Source organism: Mytilus edulis, chromosome 2 (assembly GCF_963676685.1).
Source record: "Mytilus edulis chromosome 2, xbMytEdul2.2, whole genome shotgun sequence".
In the NCBI taxonomy this organism is placed as follows: Eukaryota; Metazoa; Mollusca; class Bivalvia; order Mytilida; family Mytilidae; genus Mytilus; species Mytilus edulis.
In genome coordinates this window covers 17051551-17065816 of record NC_092345.1, presented here as the reverse complement: position 1 = coordinate 17065816, position 14266 = coordinate 17051551, and the positions used below count along the sequence as shown (strand labels likewise).

The 14266-nt window shown below is 32.9% G+C and overlaps 1 protein-coding gene across 3 annotated transcripts in view; it reads left to right on the top strand.

The window, feature by feature from the left end:
- Nucleotides 1-10895, top strand: part of LOC139511590 (uncharacterized) — a 30187-nt gene extending 19292 nt beyond the window's left edge. For all 3 annotated transcript variants that reach the window (XM_071298440.1, XM_071298441.1, XM_071298442.1), the window contains exons 4-6: nucleotides 1205-1279; nucleotides 2370-2525; nucleotides 9260-10895. In XM_071298440.1, the coding sequence (XP_071154541.1) occupies nucleotides 1205-1279; nucleotides 2370-2525; nucleotides 9260-9279 (251 nt within the window). In that variant the 3' untranslated portion in view covers nucleotides 9280-10895. The remainder of the gene's footprint in view (nucleotides 1-1204; nucleotides 1280-2369; nucleotides 2526-9259) is intronic.
- The last annotated feature ends 3371 nt before the right edge of the window (nucleotides 10896-14266 follow it).

Sequence of the window (14266 nt, the reverse complement as noted above, 5' to 3'; positions counted from 1 at the left end):
GATAAAAGTTATATGAAAAGAAAAGCACATACTTTTAAGTTATAAATCATACAGATAAAATTTAACATAATGCAACTAATCACGTGTAGGGATAATTTCACGAAAGGTCAATATAAGTCAAAATCTTCCATAGAATTTAGGTTGAGTCAAATAATATTTAAAATACCTGTTAAACACACAAATTCAACAAGTTTTCGGTAAATTGTATTGATGATCACGATACTGTCATGATGTTCGACTTTATATTGAAAATCATCCTAGTATATGTTTTTATGTCCATATTTTGGGAAATAGTGACCAACAAACCTAGGAACCAACGTTATTTTCATAGGATGTGTATCGTATCCATATTGAAGAAACGTTGATGTAAGAGTGTATTTTTTTCACCAAACAAGAGTAAATAACATTTCATGCATATTTGTATCGAGAACAAATTAGAAAAAAAACTTCTTATAGTAAGCTTCAACATAGGGTGGTGATCAATATAAAGGTCGAAATATCTAAACTGCTATTTGAAATGAGGACAAGTTATTATAGATAAATTATGTCCTTTACAATTGGCAACGTCCAAACCCCTGAAAGAGCTGTTACATGTGTTCTTTAACGTATAGAGAGTGTACTTTCTCATTTCACGATTCAAATAAAAGTTCAATTTCGATCCAATGCGTACTTATACACAAACTCATCATAGATAACCGGATTAAAATTTTGTATTAGCACTAAAAAAGACTCACTCATAAGTGAAGCTCGAATAAAAAAAAAGTAAATAAGGTCAAATAAAGTATGAAGTTGAAGAACGTTGAGGACAAAAAATTCCTAAAAGTTTTGCCAAATACAGCTAATGTAATCCATTCCTGAGGTGGAAAAGATTTAATATTTCAAAAATTCAAAGTTTTGTAAACAGTTAATTTATAATTATGACCATATCAATGATAATTCATGTCAACATAGAAGTGCGGACTGCTGGGCTGGTGATACCCTCGGGGAAAAAAACGTACATACCACAGGGTTACACAGATATCTCTTGTTGGGTTGTCGTATCTAACAGACTGGAGACCAAATTCTAAACCAGGATAACCGATAGGATTTTTAGAATTATATTAATTAGACAATCTTTAAATTGATAATCATACTAGAATATATAAACACGAATTCAACATAATTTAATTTAATATTTTGGAACAGTGATATCTTTATTTTCTAGGGTCTGATTGCGGAGTCTGTCTAGATACGAAAGATTCCAGAATGGGCCAAATTGTTAAACTTCATTGTAACCATAGTAAGTAGATTTTAATTTGCCTGATTGTTTGATTTTAACATTTGTCTGTGCAAATAAAATTGAGAATGGAAATGGGGAATGTGTCAAAGAGACAACAACCCGCCCAAATAAAAAACAACAGCAGAGGGTCACCAACAGGTCTTCAATGTAGCGAGAAATTCCCGCACCCGGAGGCGTCCTTCAGCTGGCCCCTAAACAAATATATACTAGTCCAGTGATAATGAACGCCATACTAATTTCCAAATTGTACACAAGAAACTAAAATTAAAATAATACAAGACTAACAAAGTATGGATTCTTTATTTTTACATGCTTTTTTAATTTGTTTAATTGTGTTAAAATGTTGTTTTACAGTACAACAGGGATCAAAACACTGTTAGGTATAATTTTTCTCTAAGATTTTAAGATTCACCAACTGAGTTCTTACTAAAATAAATGACGTCTTCGTTGTATAAAATCTATACTTCCAATTAAGCCGTTATATTAAGAATTTGATTATATTTTCTTTGAAATATATAGTTTTAAATAGAATGAAATTCAAAACAGTGTGGCTGTGGCCATTGATTGACACATTGAATTCATCCATTGACTGTGACAATTTAGGTGAACGTTTGTTTGTAACGACCACTGCTCACTATGTACTTTTTAAAGACACTTAAACTATGGGGTCACCAAAGGTTCTCAACACCTTAATAAAGTAATTCGAAAAATTAATCAGAAATAACACGATGTTTTGATTTATATCAATTATATAAATCAAAACATAAAGGTTATTCCTGATTAATTTTTCGAATTATTTTATAATTAAAGGCGTTAAGAAACCTTTGGTGACCCCACAGTTTAAATGTCTATCGTAGGTACGTCGTGAACAGTGGTCGTTACAGACAAACGTTCACGTAAATTGTCCAAGTCAATGGATGAATTTAATGTGTCAATCAATGGCCACAGCCACACTATTTTGAATTTCATTCTATATGGTTAATTTTAAAATATACGATAAAAGAACAATAGTTTGAGATAAAAGAACATCTATGAACAAACATTTCATGAACTAAAACAATGGAATCGAAACGTATGTCTTATCTTTCAGCATTCCATCAAAAGTGTATGACAGAATCTTTAAAAAGTCAGACAAAGTGCCCTTTATGTAGGCAGCGAGTTAAACAGTTTACACCAAGTCAGAGAATATTTGCATATTTTCAGACTAAAATAAACCAGTTTCGATATAACTATAACGATGATCAAGGTGAGTTGTTATAATAATTACATGTGATTTTGAAGGAGGGTTTCTTATCGTCGAGTTGCAAGTTGCGAGTTAAGAAAGTCGAGTTGCGAGTTAAGCAAGTCGAGTTTCGAGTTACAAAAGTCGAGTTGCGAGTTACGAAAGTCGAGTTGTGAGTTACGAAAGTCGAGTTGCGAGTTACGAAAGTCGAGTTGCGAGTTACAAAAGTCGAGTTGCGAGTTACAAAAGTCGAGTTGCGAGTTACGAGAGTATAATAATAATAATAATAATATCTTTATTTAGAGAGAGTAACTCATTTGGATTACACCAATTTTCAATAAGGCTCTCTTAATACAATAATAATTACATTACAAATAAACAATGCATCAATAATAATGGTAAATAAAGATTATGTACAATTTTAAAATACAATAAACAATTATGATATGGCATTACAGTAAAAATATGATGGTAATGTTAAAAGTACATAGATTTGTATTTATGTTTAAATTCGGATACTGTATTTGATTTTTTTATTGAATTAGGAAGAGCATTCCACACTTTTGGTCCATTGTACGAGAAACTAGACTTATACAACTCTGTATTTGGTTTTGGAATAATAAAATTATCTGAGGATGAAAATCTCGTATTATATTTTTGGTTTGCAGAAGCTGATACAATAAGACTGGACATATATTCTGGAGCTAAGCCATGTTTTGCCTTATACATTAGTAATGATTTGTGATAAAGTATTCTTTGTGTGATTGGCACAATGTTACATTCGTGAAATAATTCTCTTGAAGGTTTGGTGTAATCATGTTCGTCTAAAATTATTCTTGCTGCCCTTTTTTGCAGTTTTAGTAAACTATCTAATAGAAAGTTATTACAGTTTCCCCATATTGAACAACAATAATCTAAGTGAGGTAAAACGTAAGCGTTATAGTACATTTGTCTAGCTTTATGATTTAAATATTTCTTTATCCTTTTTAGTAAAGCTAAAGAAGAGTTAACTTTTTTTTATTATATAATCGATATGAGAAGACCAAGATAGAGATGCATCAATAAAAACACCTAGAACTTTTTCACATGTACTTTCTAGAATTTGTTGTCCATTTAAAGCAAGATTAATGTTTTCATTTGATGTAACGGAAAGCTTTTGTTTAGATCCAATGCATATAGCTTTCGTTTTAGATACATTTACAGCCATGTTATTGTCATCACACCAGCGAAAAATATCTTGTAAAACCGTATTAAGTTTTTGACTGATGCAACTTTTGTTTTGTCCAATGACTGATATGGTGCTATCATCAGCAAATAAATCGGTGTTATGATTAGGATTAGACAAAGGAAGATCATTAATAAAAATTAAAAACAACACCGGTCCTAATACAGATCCTTGAGGTACACCCGTTTTTTGTTTTTGTACGTCTGATAATGTATTTGAAATAGATACTTTCTGATATCTGTCAGCCAAATATGATGTAAACCAACGTAATGAAGTATAAGCTAATTTGTATTTGTTTAATTTTTGAATATGCAGTTCATGATTGAGAAGATCAAAGGCTTTTGCTAGATCTAGAAATACTGCTCCAACAAGATCGCCATCATCAATGGCTTTAAGCCATTTATCTATTAAAGCTGTTAAAGCTGTTAAAGCAGTTTGACAAGAATGGTTTGCACGAAAGCCTGACTGCATTCTATACAATAACTTGTATTTATTAAGATAATTTACTAAGTGTGTTTTCACATGTTTTTCAAGGATTTTAGAAATGAGTGGTAAAATTGCAATTGGTCTATAATTAAAAACATCCTGTTTTGAGCCTTTGTTCTTATAAACTGGTATGACTTTTGCCAGTTTAAATGAGGATGGAAAAATACATTTTTTGATACTCAAATTAAAAATATGACAAAATGGTAGTGAAATAGCATGAGAAGACATCTTTAAAAATTTTGCACTTATGGTATCAAGGCCTGTTGCTTTTGATTCATCTAGTGCTTTTAGTTGTAAACACACAAAATCATAACTCATAAGTGGTATAGAAAAATACACGTCATCTGGTACATGACCCGATATAAAATCACCAAGTTTGTTAAAACAACTACTAGAATTGTTAATGTTTTGATCTATATTAAGATTATCTGTGATATTTGTGAAATAAGCATTAAAAACATCAGCAATGCCTTTTGGTTCTAAAATTTCCTTATTGTTACAATCACTTATGATTTTTATACTGGTATGATTGTCGGTACCGCTGACAGTATGTAGGTGCTTCCATAATTTACTGCTGTTGCTCTTTTTTTGTTCTATGATATTGGTATAATAATTTCGAGTTGCGAGTTAGGAAAGTCGAGTTGCGAGTTAGGAAAGTCGAGTTGCGAGTTACGAAAGTCGAGTTGCGAGTTACGAAAGTAGAGTTGCGAGTTACAAAAGTCGAGTTGCGAGTTACAAAAGTCGAGATGCGAGTTACAAAAGTCGAGTTGCGAGTTAAGAAAGTCGAGTTGCGAGTTAAAAAAATATTGTTTTCACCGAATTTTCAGGTTTGATTCACATTTGATAAACAAAACATGCATGCACCTGAACTTAGTTATTCCCGTGATTGTGGGATTTGAAACAGTTTATGTGATACTTATTTATTAGAGTCTAATATAAGTTAAGTTCTGGAAGCATTTAAAAAAAATAATGTATCCTTAATGGACGAGATCGATCTTATTTAATTCAATGCGTTTACACTACAACAAAAAAAGAACCGATCTGACCATAAATTACCTTTCGTAAACAAATAATCCTAAAAATAGAATAGTAAAGGAAATTCTGCATCTCGCGCAAACTGTAACACATTGCAAAATCATTGAGAAAATAGTTTGCTCATTGGAATTTCGTATGGACTTATTAATCATTATTTTGGATCGTACATCACAAGTCATTAAACTAAGATATGTGTGTAAACTATATATCTATCAATAAATAACGAACGACCAATGCGTTTGAAGATGAGGACTTGCAGCAAACAAATAAAACTTATTGATTTAGAAGATAATAAAAAAAATAGCCGAATCTATGTTTACTTTTCGTATTCCATCCATCATTTTTAAACACGCCGAACATGCGCAGATTTATTTTCATATCTGAATATATATTAACATTCACCTGACAAAAGCGATCGATCTAAACATTTAAACCTTGAAAAAAGATCGATTCAAATAAGATTAATCTTTTTAAAACTACATCTATATATATATATATAGACTTTTTAAATCCGATTGAAGATCGATATTTTCCGTTTTCATTATTACATCCATCGTTTTGAAAAACGTGTGTTTTTGCCGCCAAACATAGGTAGTAATTTCCATGCAATCGTGACAGATATGTATAATAAAAGTGAATTATGTGCGAAAATAGATAATGTGCTTACTTCTAATTTGTATTCCCAAATTGAAGTAAACGAAGGGGATATTTTGAATCCCAACCTTTTTAAGATTTTTATAAAAGAATTTAACCGGATGCATTAAATGAAACCCTAGATGCTGTTGATATAAATGACCGCAAAATTGAGTGCCTCATGTATGCAGAGGATCTTGTTATTTTTTGTCTAGTTCCAAGGCAAGTCTTTCAAACACGAGTGTTTAGAGGTCACTCTATCTAAAACCAAAGTTAATATGTTTAACAAACCTTGAAAAATTTTAAAAGAATATTTGTATTGCGAAAAAGATATAATAGAATGTGTTTACAATTATAAGTATCTAGGTTTAAAATGTATATTGACTTTTTAAGAATGGAAAGGGAGAGCTATACAAAAAATCACTATAAGCAATATTCAAATTGCGAACTTCATCATCTTACAATCCAAGTAATTTTACTCTATAACATATATATATAGTGCAGGCGATTTGGTGTCACGATATCACAGTAGCATGGGTTCGAATCCCGGCGAGGGAAGAACCAAAAATTTGCGAAAGCAAATTTACAGATCTAACATTGTTGGGTTGATGTTTAATTTAATTAAGTTTAAAATAACTTATAATTGACAATATCAAACATGTGAACACGTCTATATAACTCAAGTTTAAACCTAAGTGACTCAGTTTAATAAGTTACCCAATACTTTCAGAGGCGGATTTAGGAGGGGGCGGGGCCAGGGCCCCCCTTTTTTGGGGAAAAAAAGTGTTTGCTTATATAGGGATTCACTGAAGCGTGACTGGAGCGGGCCCCCTCTTAGGTCAGTCAGTGGGCCCCCACTTATGAAAATTTCTGGATCTGCCACTGACTTTAAAAAAAAATACGTATGAAATCACGATGTAGCAATAATCATTTTATACTTTCCAATTAAATCTTACCTGTAAATGGCGCAAATATAGTTTTTACAATAGTATCTTTGACAGCTACATTTATAACATAAAGAATAAAAATTGGGAATGAGTCAAAAAGACAGCAACCAAATCAAAATATACAATTCAACCAAAGGTCATTAGCGTCATTAACACAGCGAAAAATCACACACCTAGAGGGAGCCCTGAGCAGGCTGAAACACAATATAGATAGATAAAGAATGTAGACGCCATTCTATGCTGCTAAATATAAAGATGAACCAAAATTAAAATGTATACAAGAGCAACAAATGCTAAAGGTTCCTGAAATTGGTCAGACACAAAAACGCGGCGTGTTTAAAATGGTTTTATTCACGCCCATCATATCCCCTTCATTTCTAGCCAATGCATAAGACATATATAATTTTAACATCCTCAATTTTGAGTGTCACTGACAAACAATAAATTTTGCGGTCCCTAACGAATATTGCCCGGCTCCGCAGCTGCCCCAAAAAGCCCACTTTAAACGAAATCTGCAGAAGGGGTGTTTTACATATATGAAATATAGTTTAGTTGCTATGTCCCTTTACGTTTAATACGACGGTGCTATGTATGAAATTTAAAAATAATTAAAATGCAAGCCATCTGCTGTATTTCAAAAGGCTATCTGCTTCTTCAGAAAATACTAAACGTAGTGATTGTCTAGTCCATTTTATTTTTACAAGAGACTCAGATAGAGTCCAAACCACAAAAATAATCAACAACACTATATACAATTCTATAAGAAATCATCATTCCGAAATGTTATCAGTTACACCAAAAAATTGAAATATTTTAGTTTCCACATTTTTACGCAATTCGACTTTTGTAACTCGCAACTCGACTTTCTTAACTCGCAACTCGATTTTTTTAACTCGCAACTCAACTTTTGTTACTCGCAACTCGACTTTCGTAACTCGCAACTCGACTTTTGTAACTCGCAACTCGACTTTTGTAACTCGCAACTCGACTTTCGTAACTCGCAACTCGACTTTTGTAACTCGCAACTCGACTTTCGTAACTCGCAACTCGACTTTTGTAACTCGCAACTCGACTTTTGTAACTCGCAACTCGACTTTTGTAACTCGCAACTCGACTTTCGTAACTCGCAACTCGACTTTTGTAACTCGAAACTCGACTTTCGTAACTCGCAACTCGACTTTTGTAACTCGCAACTCGACTTTTGTAACTCGCAACTCGACTTTTGTAACTCGCATCTCGACTTTCGTAACTCGCAACTCGACTTTCTTAACTTGCAACTCGATTTTCTTAACTCGCAACTCGATACTCGACAACAAGTGAATCTCATTTTGAAGGCAGCAAATTTGACAGCTTCGTTATATATATGAAGAGCTTTAATGGGATCTTAAAGATCGAAAGCCTAAAATCAAATACACGTTATTTGTCTCTAATTCATTTATTGACTCCAACTTCTAAAAGAATTTTAAGAGGATTAATTTGTCGAAATGCGCATCTGGTGTCTCAAAATTTGTAATGGAACATTCTATATATTAGAATGAATATGACACTATATAATCTTTACATGATTGGCTAATTGCCAGGTGTTTGACACCACCTCCAGCCACTATTGGCTTTACCGTGGTGGTCAGTAATTCTTATAATCTAATCAAAAAGAGTAAAATTTTCATTCTTATTTTTCTTCATTTATGTTCCCGAGTGAGATACATAACTATTTACGAATGAAAATGTTGGGTTATGCCGCTTTGAACAATTTTTAAAAGTTTCAGGGTGTCATCAATATGTTAACGGACGCCATCATGCGTTGGTTGACCGTTATGGAATAACTGTTTTACAGATAATATGTTTATCATGTTAACTACAATCCCCTACCGAATTAAACTATTTATCGTGTTTGTAATAATATGAGCAACAGGACGGAGGCCATGTGTAGTATTATACATGGGGGACATATACTTGCCTCCCCATGCCGCTAAAGTTATATATGCTTTTAAGAGCAACAAAAACACATCTATTTCCATAGCACGTTTATTTCAAAGAGACAGATAATATCACATGACAAATATGCATCATCATCATACAAAGGGACACAACTCTCACGACTTAACTACAAAACACATACATATATATGTTACATAACAGTAGAGCAGGATCTGGTTAACCTTCCAGAACCCCTTAGATCACCCCCCCCCCCCCCCCTCCCGCTTTTTGGTGGGGTTCGTGTTGCCTAGTCTTTAGTTTTCTATGTTGTGTCTTGTGTACTATTATGTGTCTTTTTGTCTTTTTCCTTTTTTGTCCATGGCATTGTCAGTTTGTTTTCGATCTATGAGTTTGACTGTCTTTCTGGTATCTTTCGCCCACTTTTAAATGTAATATATTTGCTTGTTTGAAGGTAAATAATTATACCATCAACGCTGTATGTTTGTTTTTTTCAGATTTCGAAAGTAATGTTTGACAACAGTAGAATGCCTTAGTCTCATCTGCATTTACTTAGCGTCTCAGGTGGATTTTAATTTGACCTTGAACCTGAAATCCAATATGGCTGTCATCGTCCGCGACAGAGTCTTCCTCAACATCATTATGAAACAATGCAATTGTATATATATAGTCATGTTTACTTGTGTATGCACATTTGCTCAACGTCTGGATAACCCAAGGGATCATCTATAACATCTTTAACATTTATAAACTTTAATCAGTAAATTAATGTTGATGATAAATGTTGTAATTAAATCTTATTCAGAGTAATATTATGTAGGTACTTCAGTACTGTTCCCAAAAACAAAAAAAATCGATGGACTGTTAATGTTCTTAACCTTAATTTATCACACATTAAATTTCAGCTGATACATATTACAATCCGTTAAATGTCAGACATACTTGTCATGGAACGTACTTGTTAAAGGCGTACAAATATAAAGATAAATGTTCTAAGAATGTACCGATATATTTCATGTATGAAAGCAACAGTAGTTATACATTGTACATTTCCTACTATATATAAAGTCATCAAAGATAAATATGCTGGTAGTTTAATATAATGTCATTATTCCAATATTCAGGCAAAACACAAAGACATACCAGCACCATTGTCCGAAAATTGCTTAAGGGTTTTCTGTGAAGAAAATATTGTTTATTTTAGAAATGGCGGGTTCTAGAATTATGGAGGTTCATTCATAAAAATCCAGCAAGGTTTTTTAACCATATTTTGACATTCGCCGTATGTCATAAAAAGATTATGTCGATCAATTGGACACTTTTGGGAATCAAACATGGCTTGCAGTAACAATAGCAGTGCAATTTAAAATATCTGGCATTCGAAAGAGCAGATGCACCAAATTGTCAATATAAATACATAATGTAGAACTGCAATGTAAATTCTGGAAAGACCAAATAAACCCATTATCCCCTTTCGAATGACCATGTTGCTATTTTAACTGTCATCAAACCGTTACTTAAAACTAATGAAAAAGAAAGATTTTTTTTTGTCAAATGATACAATATTTGAAATATATCAATAAGAAACGATTCATTAATTAGGAGCTTAATTTGTTTTTTTAATGTTTAACGACTACATGTATGACTTCTTCACATCTCCATAATCAAAATTTAAAGGTGACAAAGTTATCATTAATTATACTACCATTAGTATATACGAGACTGTGAGTGTGTGTGTGTGTGGGTGTGTGGCTGTGGTGTTTGTTTGTGTGTGATACATTTATTGTGTTCAATTATTTATGACCGGTTGATTTGAAATATCAAATATTTCATTCTTATGTATACATTTAAAATCATTTTCATTAATTTCTCATTTAGAATTACCATGTTGACCAACCTTCCCAAATAACATTAAAGTTTCACGTTACGGCAGGATTGGTTAATAACATATAGTACCAACATTTACTGTCAATTAACAATGATTAATGCGTCAGCTCATATTAATTCAAACTGATTTTAACAGTCATTCACATACTATAGTATACCTTTCATTCTTAATTCAGTTATGAATCCTATAATTCACTTTTGTGTTTTTGTCTCCTGAAATAAACAATAAAATAAAATGATCTTGCTTGCATTAGTTGTTTCTGACCTCCTGCCAATGATTACGGGCTAGTCCCCTCCATTATATCATTGAATAAGTTATTGAAACTAGACACCTACACGTGGTAGCCGGCTATTTTATAACAAATGCCGAGTTCTACACCATTATTGAAAGTGTATAATTTTTATCTTGATTCAAACGACGATCTTTATAGTGTTTATTTGAGACCATTGATGTTATTCATTTCATGTTTACACGAAAAGCTTATGATTCAGTGCTAAGTTGCTAACTTGAAATTATCAAAGTTTTTTTAAAAATTTATTCTCGATCCAGAATAACCATGGAAAATTTGATACAAGAGGGGTATAACTCAGAAACCTATCAAGCAGACAATCTTGGAAAGACGAAGTTAAATATACAGGGCTAAACAAAAGTAGTATTAGACTGAGGACACGTAAGGTCGGCATAGTCATATCAAATAAATATCACTTGTCTTATGCACAAGCTGCTTCAAAAACTTTGACGATTTACGCAAACTAGGTACTAACTTTTGTCATACGGATGTCATATCGAAGCCATTTTGTCTATCCCGTAAGATCATTACAATCACATCGTATTATTTGGTACGTACGAAGCGCTTTTGAGGATTTATCGACACCAAGATCGCTCAAAACAAAACGATTGATAGCAATAAATTTGTATGTCTTTGTTTGACAAAACAGTTCTGAAAGGAATATCCCAAACGTTCTAATAAATTGTATCGAGGTTCCTGTGTTAATCGTTCTCAGAGAGCGGAATGAAATAACATGATACTCTCTCTCCTCTCTCAGTTTATGAATAATGTTAATAAGCAAAATTAAGTTGTTTCCCTTTGATCGATTTAAAATATACACACAAAACTTAAAAAAAAAAACAACAACAAAAATAGAAAATATTGAAAACAAATTTTTTTTCTAGGAAGAAGTTAACTCAAATCATAAGAGTCCTGAAATGGTGTACTTTAAAATGTATATACTTGATATTTATAAAAAAAATGAATAGGCATTTTCTTATCGAATGAAATAAAAGAATGCTACCAATACATACACGTATTAAGAATACAAGGCATTTTTGTTAATGAATACACAGAGAGAGAAGATACTAATATTAATGGACATAAGAAAATAAGTCCAATGTTACTTACAATTAAAAGAAACATAATCAATGAATAATTTTTCTAGTATTATTTATATAGGTTTTTTTTTTTTGTAAACACAATGTATGTCAATTAATTTAATCATTTTTGTATGCACATTTCTTGTTTGAAAGCGTAATTGATGTATCGAGAGTCACTGATGAGTCTTTTGCAAACGAAACGCGCGTCTGGCGTACATGTAAAATTATCCTGGGGTGGTGTTCTCGAAAGTATCATAAGATTTGTCGTACGTCATAGATAAGACCGATTTTAGGATGGACTAAGGATCGACTTAGGACACTCTTAAGTTGCGTCTCGAAGCTATCTCAGACGCATCTTATGTTAGGACGTCCTAAACATATCCTATGTGCGAAATCCTAAATAATTAAAGTAATTGTTTGATAAAACATTTATTAGAGACGAAACCAATGAATAAAATCGTTTACAAAATTTTGTAATAACAAGTATTTAATGAAATGCATGATTTCAAATGTAATTAAAAAATAATATCAAAATAGGATTTCGATATAAACTGTAAAACAATTTGTTTTGAAATGAGAATATTGAATTCGTAGTGTCATCGTCTCGTAAAAACACGAAGTTCAAAGTTTAAAATCATGCACAATTTCTTTATACGAGTTAACAACCGATGGTGTGTCTCTTTTCACGTTCATCTTCACGTAAACAAATGAGTAAAAAGCATGCCCAAAGTTAGGATGAAGATATGATGATCTTAAGACACATAAAAAATGTGATATATCCTAAGTTAAGAGAGCTTCGAGAACACGACTTAGGACAAAGACTTGTCATAAGATGGTCTTAGGACACGTCCTAATCCAAAGATAGCTTCGAGAACACCACCCCTGGTATCTATGATGAATTAGCGGTCATATCATCCTGATATTTACAACGAACAATATCAACAGACATCGTCACTAAGTTTTCATTTATTAAAGAAATGTTACGTCAAAGGATCATGGATCAACCAGAGAGGTATATCCAAACAACACAACGTAAAATTGTTACCCTATTACATAGAACATGTATATAGTGGTAAACACATGGCTAATGCAGACAATGGTTACATTACAGTATACACGAATTATCAGGGGAAAAGGCAAGAGAGATGTCACGAATTTTGTTTCTTTCCCTTAAGCCCTGGTCACAACGAACCCACGACACATATATGCAGCGCCACGACATGAAATTTGGTCAAATCGCGGGTCATCTGTGATCGTCGTACGACATTCGCAAGACAGTCGCACGATATTTTGAGCATCGTGGCACTGTCGTGTGTCTTGGGATGAAAATTGGACATGCACCTTTTTTGCTCTACGATTTTTTGTCATGTTACTGTTTTGTGGCTGTCGTCAATGCGATTTACCACAGTCGTGAGACTGTTGTGCAATTAAACACATTGTCGTGGGTACCAACATAAACAATTTTTATAAAAACAATTGTACGACAATCTCACTACTGTCGCAAGACACTCGTGATACAGTATCACAATTGTCTCACGAATACCAAATTTCGTACGATGCTCACACAACATTCTTTATATATATATACACAAGTAGTTCGGAGTCAAACGCGAGAGTGACCCACGACTATGTGCAACAGTGACACGACAGAAACACGCGCATCCAATGACATGAAAACCTGAAAACAATAGCCCCAAACAACTCACGATTGGCGTACGATTGTCGCACGACCGACTTGCGACAAACCCACGACAATACAATTACAATTTTGTTTTTTGTCGTGTACTCATCGTGGAACCATCGTGGAAATGTCGTAGCTGATGTGACCACTTAAAATATTTTTTTGACATTTTGCACGACAGTTCCACGATAACTATTTTATAGATCTTCCACGACAAAAAAAATCGTACGATATGTTGTGACCGGGCTTAAGGGAGGGACAACTATTTTGGAAAATTAAACACTTTGTAGTGAAGAAACTGGTAATGGAATGTCGGAAGATAGCAGTTGAAGATACACAAGGTCAATGATGTATTACATGCAGTCGTTTAGACACAATTCATTTTCGGAATCATTTAGAATACTAATAATGCATGAAAAAAACCCGAGTGAACACATAAGGTAACCAAAATGCTAGAAATTAACTTCTTTTGTTATAGAGTATCTAGAAAATCTATACATTTTGTAGAGGCGACAGTAGTTTATCGATGTTTAAATCTAGCAATTAGATGAGGAAGAGACAAAT